Source organism: Bos taurus, chromosome 16 (genome assembly GCF_002263795.3).
Source record: "Bos taurus isolate L1 Dominette 01449 registration number 42190680 breed Hereford chromosome 16, ARS-UCD2.0, whole genome shotgun sequence".
Classification (NCBI taxonomy): Eukaryota; Metazoa; Chordata; class Mammalia; order Artiodactyla; family Bovidae; genus Bos; species Bos taurus.
In genome coordinates, this window is record NC_037343.1 from 30,455,728 (window position 1) to 30,474,078 (window position 18,351).

General features: G+C 34.9%; 1 protein-coding gene across 7 annotated transcripts in view; it reads left to right on the forward strand.

Moving 5' to 3' along the window:
- AHCTF1 (AT-hook containing transcription factor 1) overlaps window positions 1–18,351 on the forward strand; it is a 96,438-nt gene that overhangs the window by 45,489 nt on the left and 32,598 nt on the right. For all 7 annotated transcript variants that reach the window (XR_009490747.1, XM_059875268.1, XM_005216798.5 and 4 more), the window contains 9 exons: window positions 2,397–2,487; window positions 3,550–3,639; window positions 4,804–4,944; window positions 5,605–5,709; window positions 6,573–6,666; window positions 8,205–8,328; window positions 8,485–8,541; window positions 9,402–9,548; window positions 10,094–10,281. Coding sequence is in view for 6 of the 7 variants with exons in the window: in XM_059875268.1 (XP_059731251.1) it covers window positions 2,397–2,487; window positions 3,550–3,639; window positions 4,804–4,944; window positions 5,605–5,709; window positions 6,573–6,666; window positions 8,205–8,328; window positions 8,485–8,541; window positions 9,402–9,548; window positions 10,094–10,281 (1,037 nt within the window). In the remaining variant the exon portion in view is untranslated. The remainder of the gene's footprint in view (window positions 1–2,396; window positions 2,488–3,549; window positions 3,640–4,803; window positions 4,945–5,604; window positions 5,710–6,572; window positions 6,667–8,204; window positions 8,329–8,484; window positions 8,542–9,401; window positions 9,549–10,093; window positions 10,282–18,351) is intronic.

The following is an 18,351-nucleotide window of genomic DNA, read 5'->3' on the forward strand; positions in this document are numbered from 1 at the left end:
TATATGGACTTTTTGATGTGTATACTTTCCTATATCTCTTTATCCTGCCATATACAATAAAAAAATGATAGTATATATACATATATTTGTTATCAGGGTTTTTTCTGTGAATGACATATTGATATACTTTTTCTCTAATTGGGTTGTTTATGGAAAAGCTTTATAAAATATGTAGATATTTATCCTGTCATAAATCTTACAGATGGTACCCCTTTTGTTTGCTCTTCACTGTTTCATGATATCTCTTACCACATTCAAAATAATGTTTTTATAGTCAAATGCATTTTATAGCTCTGACTCTGGCTTAAAATTTTAACACCCAAATGTTTCTTTAAGGCTCTAACTCATTTTCTGTGTGTCAGATAAAATAAAGGTTCAGTTATTTTCCCCCCAGATGATTAGTCTAGCTGTGTTATATCATTTGTGAAACAGGACCCAAAATATCTTTTTCTCATGCTACTGAAATACTGCCTTTATCCGATACTATATGCCCGTATCAACTGGGTTCTATTTCTGGGCTTTTATCTTGTCTCATAAATCTAGTTATCTATTTCTATATCATTTTAATATATTGCTTTGATATTTGGAAATGCAGCCTGGTTTTTTAATCTATAATTTTGGGGAATTCATAGGCACTTACTCTTTTTATTAATTATAAGATGGTTTTATCCAGTATTCCTGTTGGAATTCTTTTGAGCATTTTATTATATTCACATGTTAATTTGAGGGAGAGTTGGCATTTGTATCTTTCCATTTATTTAGGGTTAATTTTTACATCTGTCATAAGAGTTAATGGTTATTTTCCAGTGAGTTTCTATTTTTATCCCTAAATGTTTTATAGTATTTTTTATGAGTAGACCATTTTCCCCATATTCATTCAGAAATAGAGTTGGGTTTTGTATATTCATTCAATGCTATTAATACTTGGCTAGATTAGAATCTCTTAGATTTTCAAGGCATGCAATCATCAGCAAATACAGGCTTTCTGCACCCCTCCCCCCAGTTTATTACTTTATTTTCTTATGCCATTTGGTGGAACCTCTACAGATTATAGAAAAATAATGGTACTACCAGACGTCCTTGTTTTGTCCTTGATTTTAATGTAAATTGTTCTATTGAATCTCCATTTAGAATCATACTGTAGTTTTGGGGTATCTTTATCATATTGTAGCTCTCTCTATTCCTTTTTAACTCATCTATTTATTCCTGTGATTCCTTTTTAAAAAAACATTTGTTGTAGTGAATGAAATTCATAGATTCTTAAAGTGTAAAATAAAGTGTAAATAAAGTATAAACAACTTTGTTGAGATTTAATTCCTATAATTCAGTGGTTTTTAGTATAGAGTTGTGCAACTATTACAACATTCAATTTCAGAGTATTTTTATCAACTCCCTCCAAACCCCATAACCAGTCAATTCCTTTTCCTCCTCTCTTCCAGTCTTTGGTGACCACTAATCTACTGTCTTTGTAGATTTATTTGCTCTAGACATATTGTGTGTGTGTGTGTGTGTGTGTGTGTGTGTTGCTTCAGTTGTGTCCGACTCTTTGCAACCCCATGGACTGTAGCCTGCCAGGCTCCTCTCTCCATGGGATTCTCCAGGCAAGAATACTGGAGTGGGTTGCCATTGACATTTTATATAAATAGAATCAAATAATATGTGGCCTTTTGTGACTTACTTCTTTGACTTAGAACAATATTTTCAAAATTTATCCATGTTGGAGCACATATCAGAACTTCACCCTGTTTCATGGCTGTGTAATATTCCACTGTATGATATACCACATTTTATTTATCTATTCTTCAGTTTCAGGGCATTTTGGTTGTTTGCATTATTGGCTGTTAGAAATAATGCTTCATATAACAGTTTTTGTGTGGATGTTTGTTTTTCAGTTCTCTTGGGTGTATATCTAAGTGTGAAACCACTGAGTCGTATGGTAACTTTATAGTTAAGATTTTGAGAAACTACCAGACTGGTTTCCAAAGTGGCTGTCTCATTTTAACATTAAATCCCATGGACGGAGGAGCTTGGTAGGCTGCAGTCCATGCTAAAGGTCGGACACAACTGAGCGACTTTGCTTTCACTTTTCACTTTTGTGCATTGGAGAAGGAAATGGCAACCCACTCCAGTGTTCTTGCCTGGAGGACGGGGGAACCTGGTGGGCTGCCTAGGTCTATGGGGTCGCACAGAGTCGGACACGACTGAAGTGACTTAGCAGCAGCAGTGTGTGAGGAGTTTCTACACCATCACCAGTGCTTGTTGTTTTTTTGTGTATAGCCATCCTGGGGAATCATAATGATTTTTAATCCTTTAAAATTTTGGGTTGTGAGCTAGAACTTGATACCTCTGTCTCGGATCACATACCCTTTCTTTTCTTTTTTTAAAACATGGTTTAGGAAGAACAGTTAGAAGCTATATTGTCAGCAGCAATCCAGACAAGTTCTCTGGGACTTTTGACAGGGTGTATCAAAAGATGGATAACAGAAGGTAAGATTATGATTTTTAACAATTAAAAAATGCTTTGTAGTTTTAAAATTGTCAATTTACTGTGGGGGGGGTGGTAAGTTACCTTTATTTTGAGATAATTGTGTTCACATGCAATTGTAAGACATTTACAGTGTACCCTTATCCCCCATGAATGATAAGATGTGGCACGTCTCTAGTATTATATCACACACAGGACTTTTCTTCTTACTCTTTGATAGCCATGCTTACTATCGCCAGCCCCCACCCCATTCCTAATGCCCAGCACCCATTCATTTATTGTCTATTTCTATCATTTTGTCATTTCAGAAGTGATCATAAATGGAATCCGACAGTATGTAACCTTTTAGGGTTGACTCTTTTTCATTCAGAAAAATTCTCTGGGGATTCAAGTTGTATGTTTTACTCTCTGCAAACAAACATTTCACACACACGTGTTGTTTTTATTCTGACCATTTGATAAGTTGAAGGCATCATGCTTCTTTACTCAAAATATTTCAATGTTTCCTTCTAAGAACAAGGATATTCACTTAACAAAACACTTTGGAGTTAGAAAAATCAGGAAAATTAATATTGATACATGCTATTACCTAATCTGTAGATTCTATTGGAATATCACTAATTGCCCCAGTAATGTCCTTTGTAACATTTTTAGGGAGAGGGAATTCAGAATCCCGTCCAGAATATATTTTATATTTAGTTTTCATGTTGTTTTACTCGCTCATAATATTGTGTAAATCTTAAGCATTTGTCTTTGAAGAAATTGACATTTTTAAAGAATATGGGCCTGTTATTTTGTAGCCTGCCTCTCAGGTTGTATTTGTTGATATTTCCTCATGATTAGATTTAGATTTTACATTTTTCATAGCAGCATCACGTAAATGGATGTGCTCCCTCATGTGATACCTTGAGCACAGATGCAGCCCGTCTGTCTCCATCAATATTGATTTTAACGTTGCTCACTTGTTTAGGGTGGTTTTTGTCAGGTTTCTTCCCTGAAGTTTCTTTTTTTTTTTTGTAATTAGTAACCATTCTTCATTTTTCCCTTCCATATTTACAAATAAGAACAACCAAATTCTGCTGCTAATTTACGCTTTGTTCTTGAATGGTCATGGAATAAAGTGGTTTTCACAAAAGAGGAATTTGACAGACTATGTAAGTATTATATATATAAAAAAATAATCTTGGTTTATGTTTTGAGTACATAACAGTAAATTTTTAATTATTTTGAAGTTGCAAACTCTTTGAAGAAGTCCCAGAAAGACTTTATTTTATATTAGAGTGAAAAAATTATTTTTTTGATCAAGATTTTGCAGCAGATTGTTTAGATTGGCAACATGTTAGGCATGTTTCCAGTAGCAAGTTTCAGAATTATATCATATCTTTTAATCTTAGGCATTTAATTTATAAGATATGCTGATGATGGAGTTAAGAGAATAGGCCAGTTAACCTCTAAGCTTTATTCATTTTCTATTTAAAATACTTAGGAGTGTAAAGAAGCGGAATAGTAGGGCAAAAACTCAAATCACCTCTTGTCTTCTACTAACATGTCATTAGTTATATCAGGTTATTTATTAGTCTGTTGTACACCTTGAGTTTTAAAATATGCTGTGAATATTAAAACCCATTATGTCCAACTAGTGCAAAAATAATATTAAAGGTAATATATGATTGCCTTGTGCATTGAAAGTACATTTTAAGTTTATTTAGAAGTATATGTGCATTTGTTATTACTGTTATGTCTTGATGAGTGAACAAATTGGACTTTTAAAAAAGTTATTCTTAGCAGAGGATTGTTTAAACCTACAAAATTTGATAGGAGGATATAGGGTTCTGTATAGTGTTTTTGTTGTTGTTTAGTCGCTAAGTTGTGTCCAAAAATGCATTTGTGAACTCAGCCTTAAGCTTGAAATGAGAGGACAGCCAAGTCTACATTATAGCAAGCATGCAGTTATATTGTATTAAGTCTCTGGATCTTAATTTCATTGTCTCACTTTTCCAAAGACTAGAGGTGGAAGAAAGAGTTCTTATAAAATAATAATCACACAGCAACATAGTACTGATTTCTAGTGAATCTGAAGTTGAATCTGTATCACTTTTGTCTGTGCTCACCTCATTCTGCATTTTTTAAAGATAGAATTTGTAGCTGTCGTTTCTATATTCCTTGAGGATACTTGTCATTTGAAGCTTGTCTTTTTAAATCTCACAATGTATAGAATAATTCTATGATTAAAGTAATTTGAGATATTTTGCATTTATTATTTTAATTAAGTCAAGATTTAGTGTGTCAAAACTAATCTTGTCTTTTTTTCTTGAAAGGTACACCGTTATTTGATGGTTCATGTCGTTTCATCGACCCACAAACTATACAGTCTCTCCAGCAGTGCCATTTACTTCTTAGCAATCTTAGTACAGTCTTAAGCTGTTTTGCAGCTGAGGCCCACGACATCACTGAGAGAGGTGTGCTCCTGTCTTATGTAAACGAATGTTTCATTGACTTTTGCTTCTTGAATTCGGGACGGAATACATTTCCTATGCATTAGATGGATTATTGGGCAAAGAGGCCATTATTTCTCAAATGCTAGTTTGTTTTTTTTTTTCAAATGAAAAGCTACGAATGTTGTTAGATGAACCATGAGTTCATGATTAAATAAGGTTGGGAAATTGGGGATTTAAAGATTGTTAAGGCAGTGTATTAGTGGTAGAACTTCAGATTTTTAAATTATATTTAAGTTTTTGTGCATAGAGTTGGTCTTCATAATTTTTCTCCTCTGGTTTTCCATTGAAACAAAATAGCCAGTTTCATATAAAGGCCTGGTTTGAACAGCCTGTATTAATGATACTGTACTAGTTTGTTTTAATGTATAAATCTGATTATTGAAAATAGCTAAATGGGAGTGTAGCTAACATGGAAGCATATTTACTTAAAATGTCTATTTTAGTCAGTGAGTTAGTTTAGCATTTTGGAGATTATTTGTTCAAGCTAAATTTGTTTAAAAATACATGCATATTGTTTAAAATCACCAAGTAGTTACTGTTTTTGAGAACTATAGAGTGTCTTGATTTTTCATTTGTGGTTGATAAATTGAAAACTAAACAACTGATTTCAACTCTTTACAGGTCTTACAGATTTAAGCAATAAATATATGGTTACTCAGCTCATCTGTCAGTATGCACAAGTGGTTCTTTGGTTCTCTCATTCTGGCCTTTTACCAGAGGGCTTAGGTAAAATATTTCCTTAATCTATAAATATTAATGAAACATTCTTAAATCTTTATAATTTTGTTGCTCTATTGTTGGGGTTTCCTTCCTTCTACCGCTCTCTCGTGCTTTCTTTTATTCTCACCTTCTTTTCTTGTATTCTCTTTGTGCCTTCAGTGCTTCACCCCATGCCTGATATGCAGGTGTTGCATGCATGTTTGTTGGGTTAAAAAAAAAAACATTTGACAAAACATGGCTTATGAAGATGGGTTCAGTGATATCACCAGCTATAATTTAGATCCATAGAAGTATGAGTTTAAAATCTAATTTGTCCATCTTTTTCTCTTCAAGGTTCTTTTAATATGGTTATTAACCAATACTTTTTGCCATCAATTACTTACCCCGTTTTATCTAATAATTCATGCTAATATCAGGAATTAGAGAATTTGACTTTTACTACATTTGTGTAGAACAAAAGCCTCCAACTTCTTATATTTCCAGGATTCACAGACTTAGAAGTGTATCTGCCACTGTGCATAATTACTGTTGATCTTATTCTTTCATAATTCTCTTAGATTTTTACTTGAACACATAGTGAATTTGCTTACTTTTATATTATCATTTGTGCCTAAGGGAGTAAAATAATTTTCTGAAATAGTTTTTCCAGGGTCTTTAACTGGCATCCTGTTGTTACAAGACTTTCTTGAGACACTCAGTTTTCTCATTTATGCGTCTGTTAATAAAGTGTTCTTTTATTACTTTAAGAAGCCTGCAATTTAAAGAATATTATAAAATTGTAGTAAAATATCAATTATGTAACCTTAAGTTTATGGGGAGTGTTTTGGAAATATTACTAGCTTTTCTTCCAACTCTTATGAAACATCTAGATGATGCTGTGCAGTTGTCAAGGTTATGCTACAACTACCCCGTAATTCAGAATTACTACACCAGTCGTCGACAGAAGTGTGAGCGTTCATCAAGGTATAGTACATCCAGAGCCTTCAAAAACCATTTTAGAAGTTACTTGTATAAGAAATCAAAGCTTTCTCAGAATAGAATTCATTATGTTATAAAAAAAAAGATTAAAGGGGTGGAAATCTCAGTAAAGTATATGAATTTGTCACCAGCATTACTATTTTAGTTGTAGTGTTTGCCTTGACCTACTGTTTACATCTTTATTTTAGAATTTGAACACAGCTATTTATTATTTCCTAAATCGGAGATTCTATAATTTAAGTATACATTTTTCCTGAGAATTCTTATTCAGAAGAAGACTTGAAGCAACTGTTACTAAAGCTGAAAATATATCATGTTAGTTACTTTACATTCTTTGCATTAACATTTGCATTTCAGCACTTTATCCATTTTTTTCTTTATTGCCTTTTTCTCTCTTTTCTTTAAATATGAACTCCCCCTTCCCCTTAAATACATATGTGGTTGGGTCCTTTGAAATAAAGATATAAAAGTAATAAAAGAAAAAAAGAGTAATGTTTTACAGCCTGACTCTACTTTGGAATTATAAATAGCCTTCTTCCTCAAGTTGGAATGACAGAATTGTAGAGGGGTATAACATTTAGAGCAATTATTCCCAAACCTTGATTCCAGGTTTGTTGTCTGAATCACTTGGAAACCTGTACAAAGTTGTGCATAGTTAGAGGATCCAGAATCTAATCAAGGATTAGATTAGAATAACTAATAACTAATCTAGGATAGTGAGCATGGACTTGGGAAATTTATAAGGTGTATTTAAAATTTCTAGATCTGTTATTTCCTAAGTGTATGTCCTTGAGCAGGTTGGATAAACTTTCTAATCCTATTTGTCACAAATTATAAAGTCAATATAAAGTAAATATAAAGATGAAATAAAATATCTTTCTTTCAATGCCTTATTCAAGAAAATTTCATCCAATAATTAGTAACTGCTATTGTTGTTATTAATATTAGATGAGGAAACAGACGAGGTCAGTATCTGCTTATCACCTGTATGTGCTCAATAATAAATATTAGGAGGGAACCCACTGCAGTGTTCTTGCCTGGAGAATCCCAGGGATGGGGGAGCCTGGTGGGCTGCCATCTATGGGGTCGCACAGAGTCGGACACGACTGAAGTGACTTAGCAATTAGCATTGAGGTTTAAAAACTAGTCCAGGTGATAAAACTGAAAGTAAAACTTTTTGACTTTGAGCTACAGTATTTACTTTCTCTATACTGAGATATCATGCTCTTTGGTAATTTGCTCAAGGTAGTAAAAAGTAAACAGCATTTTGCTGACTAGACCACTTTTTCCCCTGGAACCTGACCTTCACTAACTGACTTGGCTAATAACCAAACTTGAGGCTTCTTCAGGGTTTATCTGACTAACTTTACTTGATGTCCAGATTTCTCATGATGGGATCCTGTCCTCAAATTTCTTCTGCCTTTGATAGTTGAGGTCGTTACTTTTAAGAGTTGGCTGCTGGTTGTTTTGATAATAATAATTAGAACTAATGCTCAATATCCTTAATGTTGCCCTTATTGCAGAGGGAAGTGGAACCCTGACTGCTTGATGATTGATGGAATGGTTTCTCAGTTAGGAGATCGAGTAGAGAAGTTGTGGAAACGGGACGAAGGAGGCACAGGAAAATATCCTCCTACGAGTCTACATGTAGGTTCGCGGTAACACAATATCATTTAGTCTCAAAAGCTGGGCTGGGAGAGAGAGGAATGCTTAATTGGATTTTTCATACCTGGTATGGGCTAGGGAAAAACAAGGAACATAAATGAATGAATATGTAAAATGCACTAAATTTTTTTTTAATAGGCGTTACTTGACATATACCTACTAGACAACATTACTGAAGCAAGCAAGCATTCTGTTGTATCCTTTAAAATTTTATCAAGTAATTCACATATTACCAAAATCATACAATGTCAGAGTAGTAGGACCCTTATGCATCTAATCCAATCTCAATTTCACATTTGAATTTGTTTTAAAGGAAAGATTCTTAATCCAGGACCTGTTGATTGGATTCAGATGGTCTTTCGTTAACCTTGAAACTATGCAAAATGTTTATGTTTATTTTTCTAGAGATACAGTTCTTGGCTTTCATCAGACTCAAATGTGTCCAAGACATTCCCGAAGTTAAAGACAGCTCTAGAACATTGCTAGCATGTGGTCATTCTCTATGAGATTTTATGTGCTGGATGGGAATGCATTATGTGGTCTCTTAAATAAGATTTCTGTACTAAAGTCTATTTCTTAGTCAAAATGCATAATTTTATTCATAATTTATAAAACAAATAATGTGTTTGCTTAAACTGCCAGGGTTTATTGGATAATTGGAATTTCATCTGTGGCTTTGTTTCTTAAATTTGTTAATCTGCTAACTTGGGTGAAGAAAGTATGCTTTAGTTCATCTCCTTGTGGTGCCTGTGTGCTAAGTCGCTTCAGGCACGTGTGACCCTATGAACTGTAGCCCACCAGGCTCCTCTGTCTGTGGGGATTCTCTAGGCAAGAATGCTGGAGTGGGTTGCCATTTCTTCCTCCAGGGGACAAAGTACCTTTGTGGTGGTACTTAATACAGAATGAATGAAGTTGGTTGTGGGGTTGGCTGTACCGACATTTAATAAAACTGTCTTAAGCCTTTTTTCTGATACTTTCTGTTGTTACCTATTGCAGATATATATGTAGGAGTTTTTCTTTTTGTTTATTGTCCTTAATCCTCTTTTTTTTAAAAGACTATTTATTTGCTACTTGATATTATGTATTCCTTTCCAAACAAAACGGATACTTCCATTGAATCATTTCCAACTGCCTTTGCCATTTCTTGGGGCCAGGTTAAACTTATTCAAGGATTTTGGCTGATAGATCATAATGACTATGAGGTAAGTCTGTATAGTTCATTTAGAATGTTAAACTTTTGTAAACTATTAGAATTTTAGGAAAAATACATTTAACATTAAAGATATGGCACAGTCTACTTCCGGAGGTTTTTTAAGGATTCAGTTTAATCAGTACCTTCACCAAGCACCATTTCAGGCAACAAGAATATACAAAGATAAAATAGTTTAGAACCCCAAGAGTCTTATTGTCTAAATAACATACAAACAATTACCAGTAGTGCAAATATAGTCATTTTTATGTTACAGATATATTTGATGTGTTGGGTGAACCAGAGAAGCCAGAATTTGACATTGATGTATGAAATTGGTGATGGAAAGATTTTATATACTCACTTGACAAGATCTCAAAAGTATGAGGCTTTTGATAAGGCTTTTATTTAAAATAAAATATACAGTAAAATAGATATTTTCAGATATATTTAAACAGGTTTTATTTTAATTTGCATAGGTTTAGTATATTCCTTTTTTTTTTTTCAAAGTGCAAAGCATTGTATTTAATTTACCAGTTTTCATTGTCATTTTTGCAGAGTGGTTTGGATCTTCTGTTTCACCCGGCTACTGCAAAACCTGTGTCATGGCAACATTCAAAGATTATTGAAGCCTTCATGAGTCAGGGTGAGCACAGACAGGCCCTCAGATATATTCAGACAATGAAGCCAACAGTGTCCAGTGGTAGAGATGTTATCCTTCACCTCACTGTTTTGCTTTTTAATAGGTAAGTACCTGTTTTGAAAGTACAATTGAACTCTTGGCCATGTATTAATAAAATGGAACTGATGAAATAGAGCAATATATATTTCGACTTGGTTGCATTGCACAGTATTCTTATGTTCTTCATCTTTCATCGAGAAGAATGTAAAGCACCTTTTACCTAGAATAAGATGAATAAAAGAAGTAATGAGTAAAAGGGGAAATCAGACTGAGGTTTAAAAATTATGTCCGTTTCTACCTGGCAGTGTTGACAGTTTTCTCCTTGGACAGTTGAGGTTTGCTTATACTGAGAAGCAGCCAGAAATAGAGATAGAATGAAGTTTATGCTAAGTTGATAAATTATATTCTTTGACGGTATATTCCAGTGATGGTACTCTGATATTTTTGTTAGTCTTGCTTGCTTGGGTGTTGCAGTTCTTTAATTTTGTTGTTGCATTATAGCAGTACACAGTTGCTATAATAATTATATTTGACATGTATATACTAACTGACAATTAAGTGGCATGATTGGAAATACAGTGGTCTGGTTATTGGGTTTTCTTAATACCTAGGTAGTTGGGAAACTTGTTTTAGACTGGAATTAATTCATACTGGTTTTTTGTTGAATCTTATTGGTTGAGTCATTTTATATTTTCTTTATATATTTAAAAATTGGCCACTTTACTCACCCCAAATTGTCATTTATGAACCATACAGCTTTGAGGAGAGAGGATTGGATCTTTACATTTCAGACAGATCTGCAATTTAGTAATAGACTTGTTAGACATTGAAACTTACAATGTCCTCAAAAGTAATAAACTGCTAAAGTACTTGTTGAAATAATTTTGGTTAGTAAAAGTATTTGGCTCAGCTGAATAAATCAAGAATAAATATAAGAACAAAACGTTAAAGAAGCTAAAGAACATAAATGTTTAATAAATGGGTTAAAGAGTTCTAGTACTTGATAATATTTACAATAATGAAACCTTTATATAATGTAATTTCAAAACTGTATTTCTCAAGTACAGTAAAGCCTCAGTTATCTAGTCTCCAAAAACATAGCATCATTAAGTGTCCTTTACAGTAAGTGCATAAGTTAAAACAAAGGGCCACTCAGAATGCCATTTGTGAGATAACATGTTTTCAAATTCAATAAATGTTTAAAATAATTACTGAGGTGTTGTTCGGTTTTCTAGCTGTTGTGTGAATTTATATTAATTAATCTACATTTTAAAATGACAATATTGGAATAGTTACTGATTGTAACAGTTGACAGTCTCAGATAGATCTGAATTTATACCTGAATTCTGCTACATTCTGAAATATGATCAGAAGCAGTTAAATTATCCTTTCTGAGCCCAGGTTTCCTCCTGGGTTAATAATGACTGCTTTGCAACATTTTGAGGTTAGTTAAATGGCATAAGCACTATTACAGTTGCAAGTAGTAAATCATTAGTAAATGGTGGTGAAAGTAAAAGTTGCTCAGTTGGGTCTGACTCTTTGCAACCCCATGGACTGTAGCTTGGCAGGCTCCTCTGTCTGTGGAATTCTCCAGGCAAGAGTACTGGAGTGGGTAGCCGTTCCCTTCTCTAGGGGATCTTCCCAACCCAGGGATCGAACCTAGGTCTCCCACATTGCAGGGGGATTCTTTATGGTCTGAGCCACCAGCGAAGCCCAGTAAAGGGTGGTAGATTGAACCTTCTTGAGTTAATCATCATTGCATCATTTATTTAACTTTTCAGCCTAACTCCTGCCTGTTTCCTCTACCACCTCTTCTTTATTAAGATCATCTTTCTCTTTCTGTGAAACCTGTATGCTGGTAGCTTTTCAGTTATATGAGCTTTCTTTATGGACATACCATCACAGTTATGGCAAATAGATTTACCTAAAAGTAATCATGATGCACAGTACACGATAGCCTAAAAGTAACAGTTTTAGATTTTTAGCTCTTAACATTATGTACTCAGTCTTAGTAAAATAGAAGTACAATAGAGCTGGAAAACCTTTTTGTATAGGTGTAATCATTATCTTTATTCTTTCCACTTTCTGTGGGTTTCATTCTGCTGTGCTTTTTAACTCAAGTTGGTTTCTCATTTTCAACCTTTTATCTTTACTAACATAAAAAGGTAAATCTGAATGTTCTGTATATTACTTTGGCATCATCCCACAATTTTTATGGTTATTTTTTTCGTAAGTATTTTTAATTTTCATTATGATTTTTTTCTTTCCCAATTAATTATTTAGAAGCTTTAATGTACAAATATGGTTTAAAAAATTCTTTTCTCTTTTAATTGCATTGTGACTCCATAATGTGATCTACACATGGATCAGATGGCCAACACCAAAATCAGATTGATTATATTCTTTGCAGCCAAAGATGGAGAAGCTCTATATAGTCAGCAAAAACAAGACCAGGAGCTGCCTGTGGCTCAGATCATGAAATCTTTATTGCCAAATTCAGACTTAAATTGAAGAAAGGGGGGAAAACCACTAGACCATTCAGGTATGACCTAAATCAAATCCCTTATGATTATACAGTGGAAGTGACAAATAGATTTAAGGGCCTAGATCTGATAGACAGAGTGCCTGATGAACTATGGACGGAGGTTTGTGACATTGTACAGGAGACAGGGAGCAAGACCATCCCCAAGAAAAAGAAATGCAAAAAAGCAGAATGGTTGTCTGAGGAGGCCTTACAAATAGCTGTGAAAAGAAGAGAAGTGAAAAAGCAAAGGAGAAAAGGAAAGATATACCCATTTGAATGCGGAGTTCCAAAGAATAGCAAGAAGAGATAAGAAAGCCTTCCTTTCCTCAGTGAACAATGCAAAGAAATAGAGGAAAACAACAGAATGGGAAAGACTAGAGATCTCTTCAAGAAAATTAGAGATACGAAGGGAACATTTCATGCAAAGATGGGCTTGATAAAGGACAGAAATGGTATGGACCTAACAGAGGCAGAAGATATTAAGAAGAGGTGACAAGAATATACAGAAGAACTCTACAAAAAAGATCTTCACGACCCAGATGATCATGATAGTGTGATCACTGACCTAGAGCCAGACATCCTGGAATGTGAAGTCACGTGGGCCTTAGGAAGCATCACTACAAACAAAGCTAGTGGAGGTGATAGAATTTCAGTTGAAATATCCTTCCAGGATATTTCAAATCCTGGAAGATGATGCTGTGAAAGTCCTTTACTCAATATGCCAGCAAATTTGGAAAACTCAGCAGTGGCCACGGGACTGGAAAAGGTCAGTTTTCATGGCAATGCCAAAGAAGGCTCAAACTACTGCAAAATTGCACTCATCTCACACGCTAGTAAAGTAATGCTCAAAATTCTCCAAGCCAGGCTCATCAATATGTAAACCGTGAACCAGATGTTCAAGCTGGTTTTCAAAAAGGCAGAGGATTCAGAGATCAAATTGCCAATATCCCCTGGATTGTCGAAAAAACAAAAGAGAGTTCCAGAAAAACATCTATTTTTGCTTTATTGACTATGCCAAATCCTTTGGCTGTGTGGGTCACAATAAACTAGAAAATTCTGAGAGAGATGGGAATACCAGACCACCTGACCTGCCTCTTGAGAAACCTGTACGCAGGTCAGGAAGCAACAGTTAGAAGTGGGCATGGAACAACAGACTGGTTCCAAATAGGAAAAGGAGTACGTCAAGGCTGTATATTGTCATCCTGCTTATTTAACTTATATGCAGAGTACATCATGAGAAACACTGGGCTGGAAGAAGCACAAGCTGGAATCAAGATTGCTGGGAGAAATATCAATAACCTCAGATATGCAGATGACACCACCCTTATGGCACAAAGTGAAAAAGAACTAAAAGCCTCTTGATGGAAGTGAAAGTGGAGAGTGAAAAAGTTGGCTTAAAGCTCAACATTCAGAAAAGGAAGATCATGGCATCCAGTCCCATCACTTCATGGCAAATAGATGGGGAAACAATGGAAACAGTGACAGACTTTATTTTCTTGGGCTCCAAAGTCACTACAGATGGTGACTGCAGCCATGAAATTAAAAGACCCTTGCTCCTTGGAAGAAAAGTTATCACCAACCCAGACAGCATATTAAAAAGCAGAGACCTTACTTTGCCAACTAAGGTCTGTCTAGTCAAAGCTATGGTTTTTCCAGTATTCATGTATGAATGTGAGTGTTGGACTATAAAGAAAGCTGAGTGCCAAAGAATTGATGCTTTTTAACTGTGGTGTTGGAGAAGACTTTTGAGAGTCCCTTGGACTGCAAGGAGATCCAACCAGTCTATTCTAAAAGGAAATCACTTCTGAATACTCTTTGGAAGGACTGATGCTGAAGCTGAAATTCCAGTACTTTGGCCACCTGAGGGAAAGAACTGACTCATTGTAAAAAACCCTGATGCTGGGAATGATTGAAGGCAGGAGAAGTGGATGACAGAGGATGAGATGGTTAGATGGCATCACTTACTCGATGGACATGAGTTTGAGCAAGCTCTGGCAGTTGTTGATGGACAGGGAAGCCTGGTGTGCTGCTGTCCATGGGGTCGCAAAGAGTCGGACATGACTGAGCGACTGAACTGAACTGACTGAAGGAAGGTTTGCTGGACTTCTTGGTGGTTTAGTGGTTAAGATTCTTCCAGGACAGGGAGTGAGCTTCGATCCCTGGTTGGGAAACTAAGATCCTGCATGCCTTGCAGTGCAACCAGTAAATAAACTTTAAAAAAATGAATAAGAATGAAACGTTTGCATGTTGCCTCCTCTAATATGTATGTGTCTATTCCTTGTAATACTGCTAACTTTTTGTATTTTGAATACAGTATTAGGTACATAAAAGTTTAAAATTGTTATTTTTTAATGACTTTAACCTCTTATTGTAGAATAACCTTCGTCATGAGTAATTGTTAACATAGCTACAACAACTTTCTGTTATTTATGATTCATCTTTTCCTAATATTTAACTTTTACACTAATCACTGGAAATCAATAGTTGCTTGTTTACATTTCTGAATTTTTTTTTCATTGTGATCTCTATGATCCATTTCAAAAGACTGTTTATATTTGATCTGTCATTTTTAGAGCTTGTCACAGGAGTGTTTCTAAGGCTGTCTTCTTGCTGTGTTGCCAAGAACCCTCCATACATTTCTTAACTTTACTGTTAACCTGCTAGTTTTAGCCTTTCATCAATTGAAGTGATTTTCTTACTGCTTTTATTGGCATCGTGCCTTCCTGCCATGAGGAGCAGGAGAGTATTGGGTATATGAGAGTTACTTATTTTAAAATTTATGTTTAAATGTTGGCCCAAAATGGAGCATCAATTTCTTGAAGTTGGAGGTAACTATGCCTTCTCCTGTTGTAGGAGAAACTGAGAAAAATATACTATCATTTGTCTTTTGCTTTCAGGTATGCTTACTGTTATTAGATTCGTTTTTGATAAATCATAAATAAATTAATCTTACTCTTACCTCGTGTATCTGCTCACTGGGAGTGGATATCATACTTTAAAGTGGAAAACTTGAAACATATCCAGGGACTTCTCTGATGGTCCAGTGGTTAAAAAATCTGCCTTGTAGTGCAGGGGACATGGGTTTGATCCTTGGAAGGAGAGTGAAGATCCCACATGCATCAAAGCAACTAACCCCTTGGGCGGCAACTAGAGAATCTGAGCTGTGAAGATCTCTCATGACACAATGAAGATCCTGTGTGCTTTAATTAAGACCTACTGCAGCGAAATAAGTACATATGTGTGTGTGCGGTTTATATATATATACACACACACACACACATATGTAGCATATATATAATATTGTATATATGTGCAACCCCATGGACTATAGCCTGTCAGGCTCCTCTGTGCATGGAATTCTCCAGGCCAGAATACTGGAGTGGGTGTCTGTTCGCTTCTCCAGGTGATCTTCCCAATCCAGGGATTGAACCTAGGTCTCCCACATTCTAGGTGGATTCTTTACCATCTGAGTCACCAGGGAAGCCTGTATGTATATAGGCTGGGAGAAGAGGGGCAAGAATACGGTTCTTTTTGTTTTTTGAATAATAAGATATTTACATGCTTTTTTCTAAAATTACAAAAGGATACACAGTAAATTCCTAGCCTCCTAAGCTTCCTCACAGTACTAGTGTATCTTTCCTAAGACATTCTGGGACATTCTGAGCAAATGCATATGTATGTCATTGCTGCCCCTCCCCCCCTTTAAAAAATACATGCTGTCATCCATCTGCAGTATATTTTTAAAAGTAATTTAGTTTGCAGTTCATTTCCTGATAGTACATAAAGAGCTTCCTTATTTTAATCATTGCATGATAGTTCATTATGTGGATGTACCAGTATTTGTTTAACTGCCTTCGCTTAGTGAACATTTGGGTGGTTTTAATCTTATGCCATTTCAAACACTGCTGTGTATGAGTATCCACCTATTTTACACAAGTGCAGATTTATTTTGTAAAATCCTGGGAGTAGAATTACTGGGTGAAGAGTATAAGTGTTAGTCACTCAGTCGTGTCGGACTCTTTGTGACCCCATGGACTGTAGCCCACCAGGCTCCTCCGTCCAGGGAATTCTCCAGGCAGGAATACTGGAGTGGGTTGCCATTTCCTTCTCCAACTGGGTAAAAGGATATTTGCAATTTTAATTTTGATAAGGCATATTGCCTTCCATGTATGTCTCACTTTGTGTTATACCCTTTAGTTAGGCATTTATCGAGTTGATTGGTGAAAATGGTAATATTAATGTGATTAGTCTCACTATAATAATAGAATGCATCTTTTCATGAAGAGCTATTTTATGAAGTTAGAATTGCCAGTGTTTTATGACTCTTTGTCTCTTCTATTTCAATATTATTTAATCCTCTCACTGTTTCTGTTACTACTTTGTGATTTTTGTTTTATCATTTAAATTTTTGATGCAGCTGAAATTTATTTTGGTTCAAGCATTTTGTAAGAAGATTACAGAATACACAAAAGTAGAATAGTACTGTAGTACTATGAAAATTCCATATACCCATCCTACATCAGATTTAACAGATACAAGATTTTATTATACCTACTTCATCTATTTCTTTATATTAAAATTAATGATTAGATGTTCATTCATCTTCATTATCTATTTTTCTTTCTGTAGAAATGGCGTGCTCATTTTTAACACTCCCAGATTTCTGATTTAGGGGAAAAAAACTACTTCTCTTAAATACTCAGGTTATAACAACCACACTGTTATCCCTGTCCTGGTAGAAGAAGGAGTGCAAGGCAATTTCAGATGTAGATTTTTAGGTGATACACCTAAATGTTTTACTTATTTGCACTGTTGTTTTTATAAGTTTTGTAGAATATGTAAAATATTCTAGTCAAACAATAAAAATTTTAGGGTCCTGAACTGCCAGCAGTGGGATTTTGCTTCCCCAAGAAACTTTGTATCTACAGGAAGTCTGGGACAGTGCTGCTAAAATTTCCTCAGATGCATTTTCATTATGAATACTAATTGCTGTAACTTGGTTCATGTATTCTGTGTTTTTTATGCATGTCAGTTATTTATTTACAAGGCGTTATTTCAATTTTTGTGATTATTTCAATAAAAACTATAGTTAAAGCCTTTGGTAGGGGTGCTCTGCCTGGTCTTAGTTGTGGCATGTGGGATCTACTTCCCTTACCAGGAATGGAACCTGGGCCTCCTGCACAGGAAACGCAGAGTCTTAGCCACTGAACTATTAAAATCAAAATTACCTATTCACTTAAAATTAGGAATGATGACTTTTTTTTAGAAAATTATTCCTATCTACTTGCCCTTTTTTATTCTACTCCTGCTTCTGCCTTGACACTTATCAGCCCTTCCAAAAATTCTACATGTGAGACTAACCATTGTTAATCTTAGTATGTGTCTTTCAAGACATTTTGTTGTTTATATAAATACATAAAGACTTACAGGCTTTGTTTATTGGTTAATTTTTAGAAAATCTTATTATTCATGTTGTTTTAAGCCTATTTTTACTTATCAGTGTATCATGAGACACATTGCTTCATTTAATGACCTATTGCTCACAGAAGGATGTTTCAGCAGCCCCACTTGGTTTCTAAAACTGTCTAATTTGACCTAAGTTCTCCAATC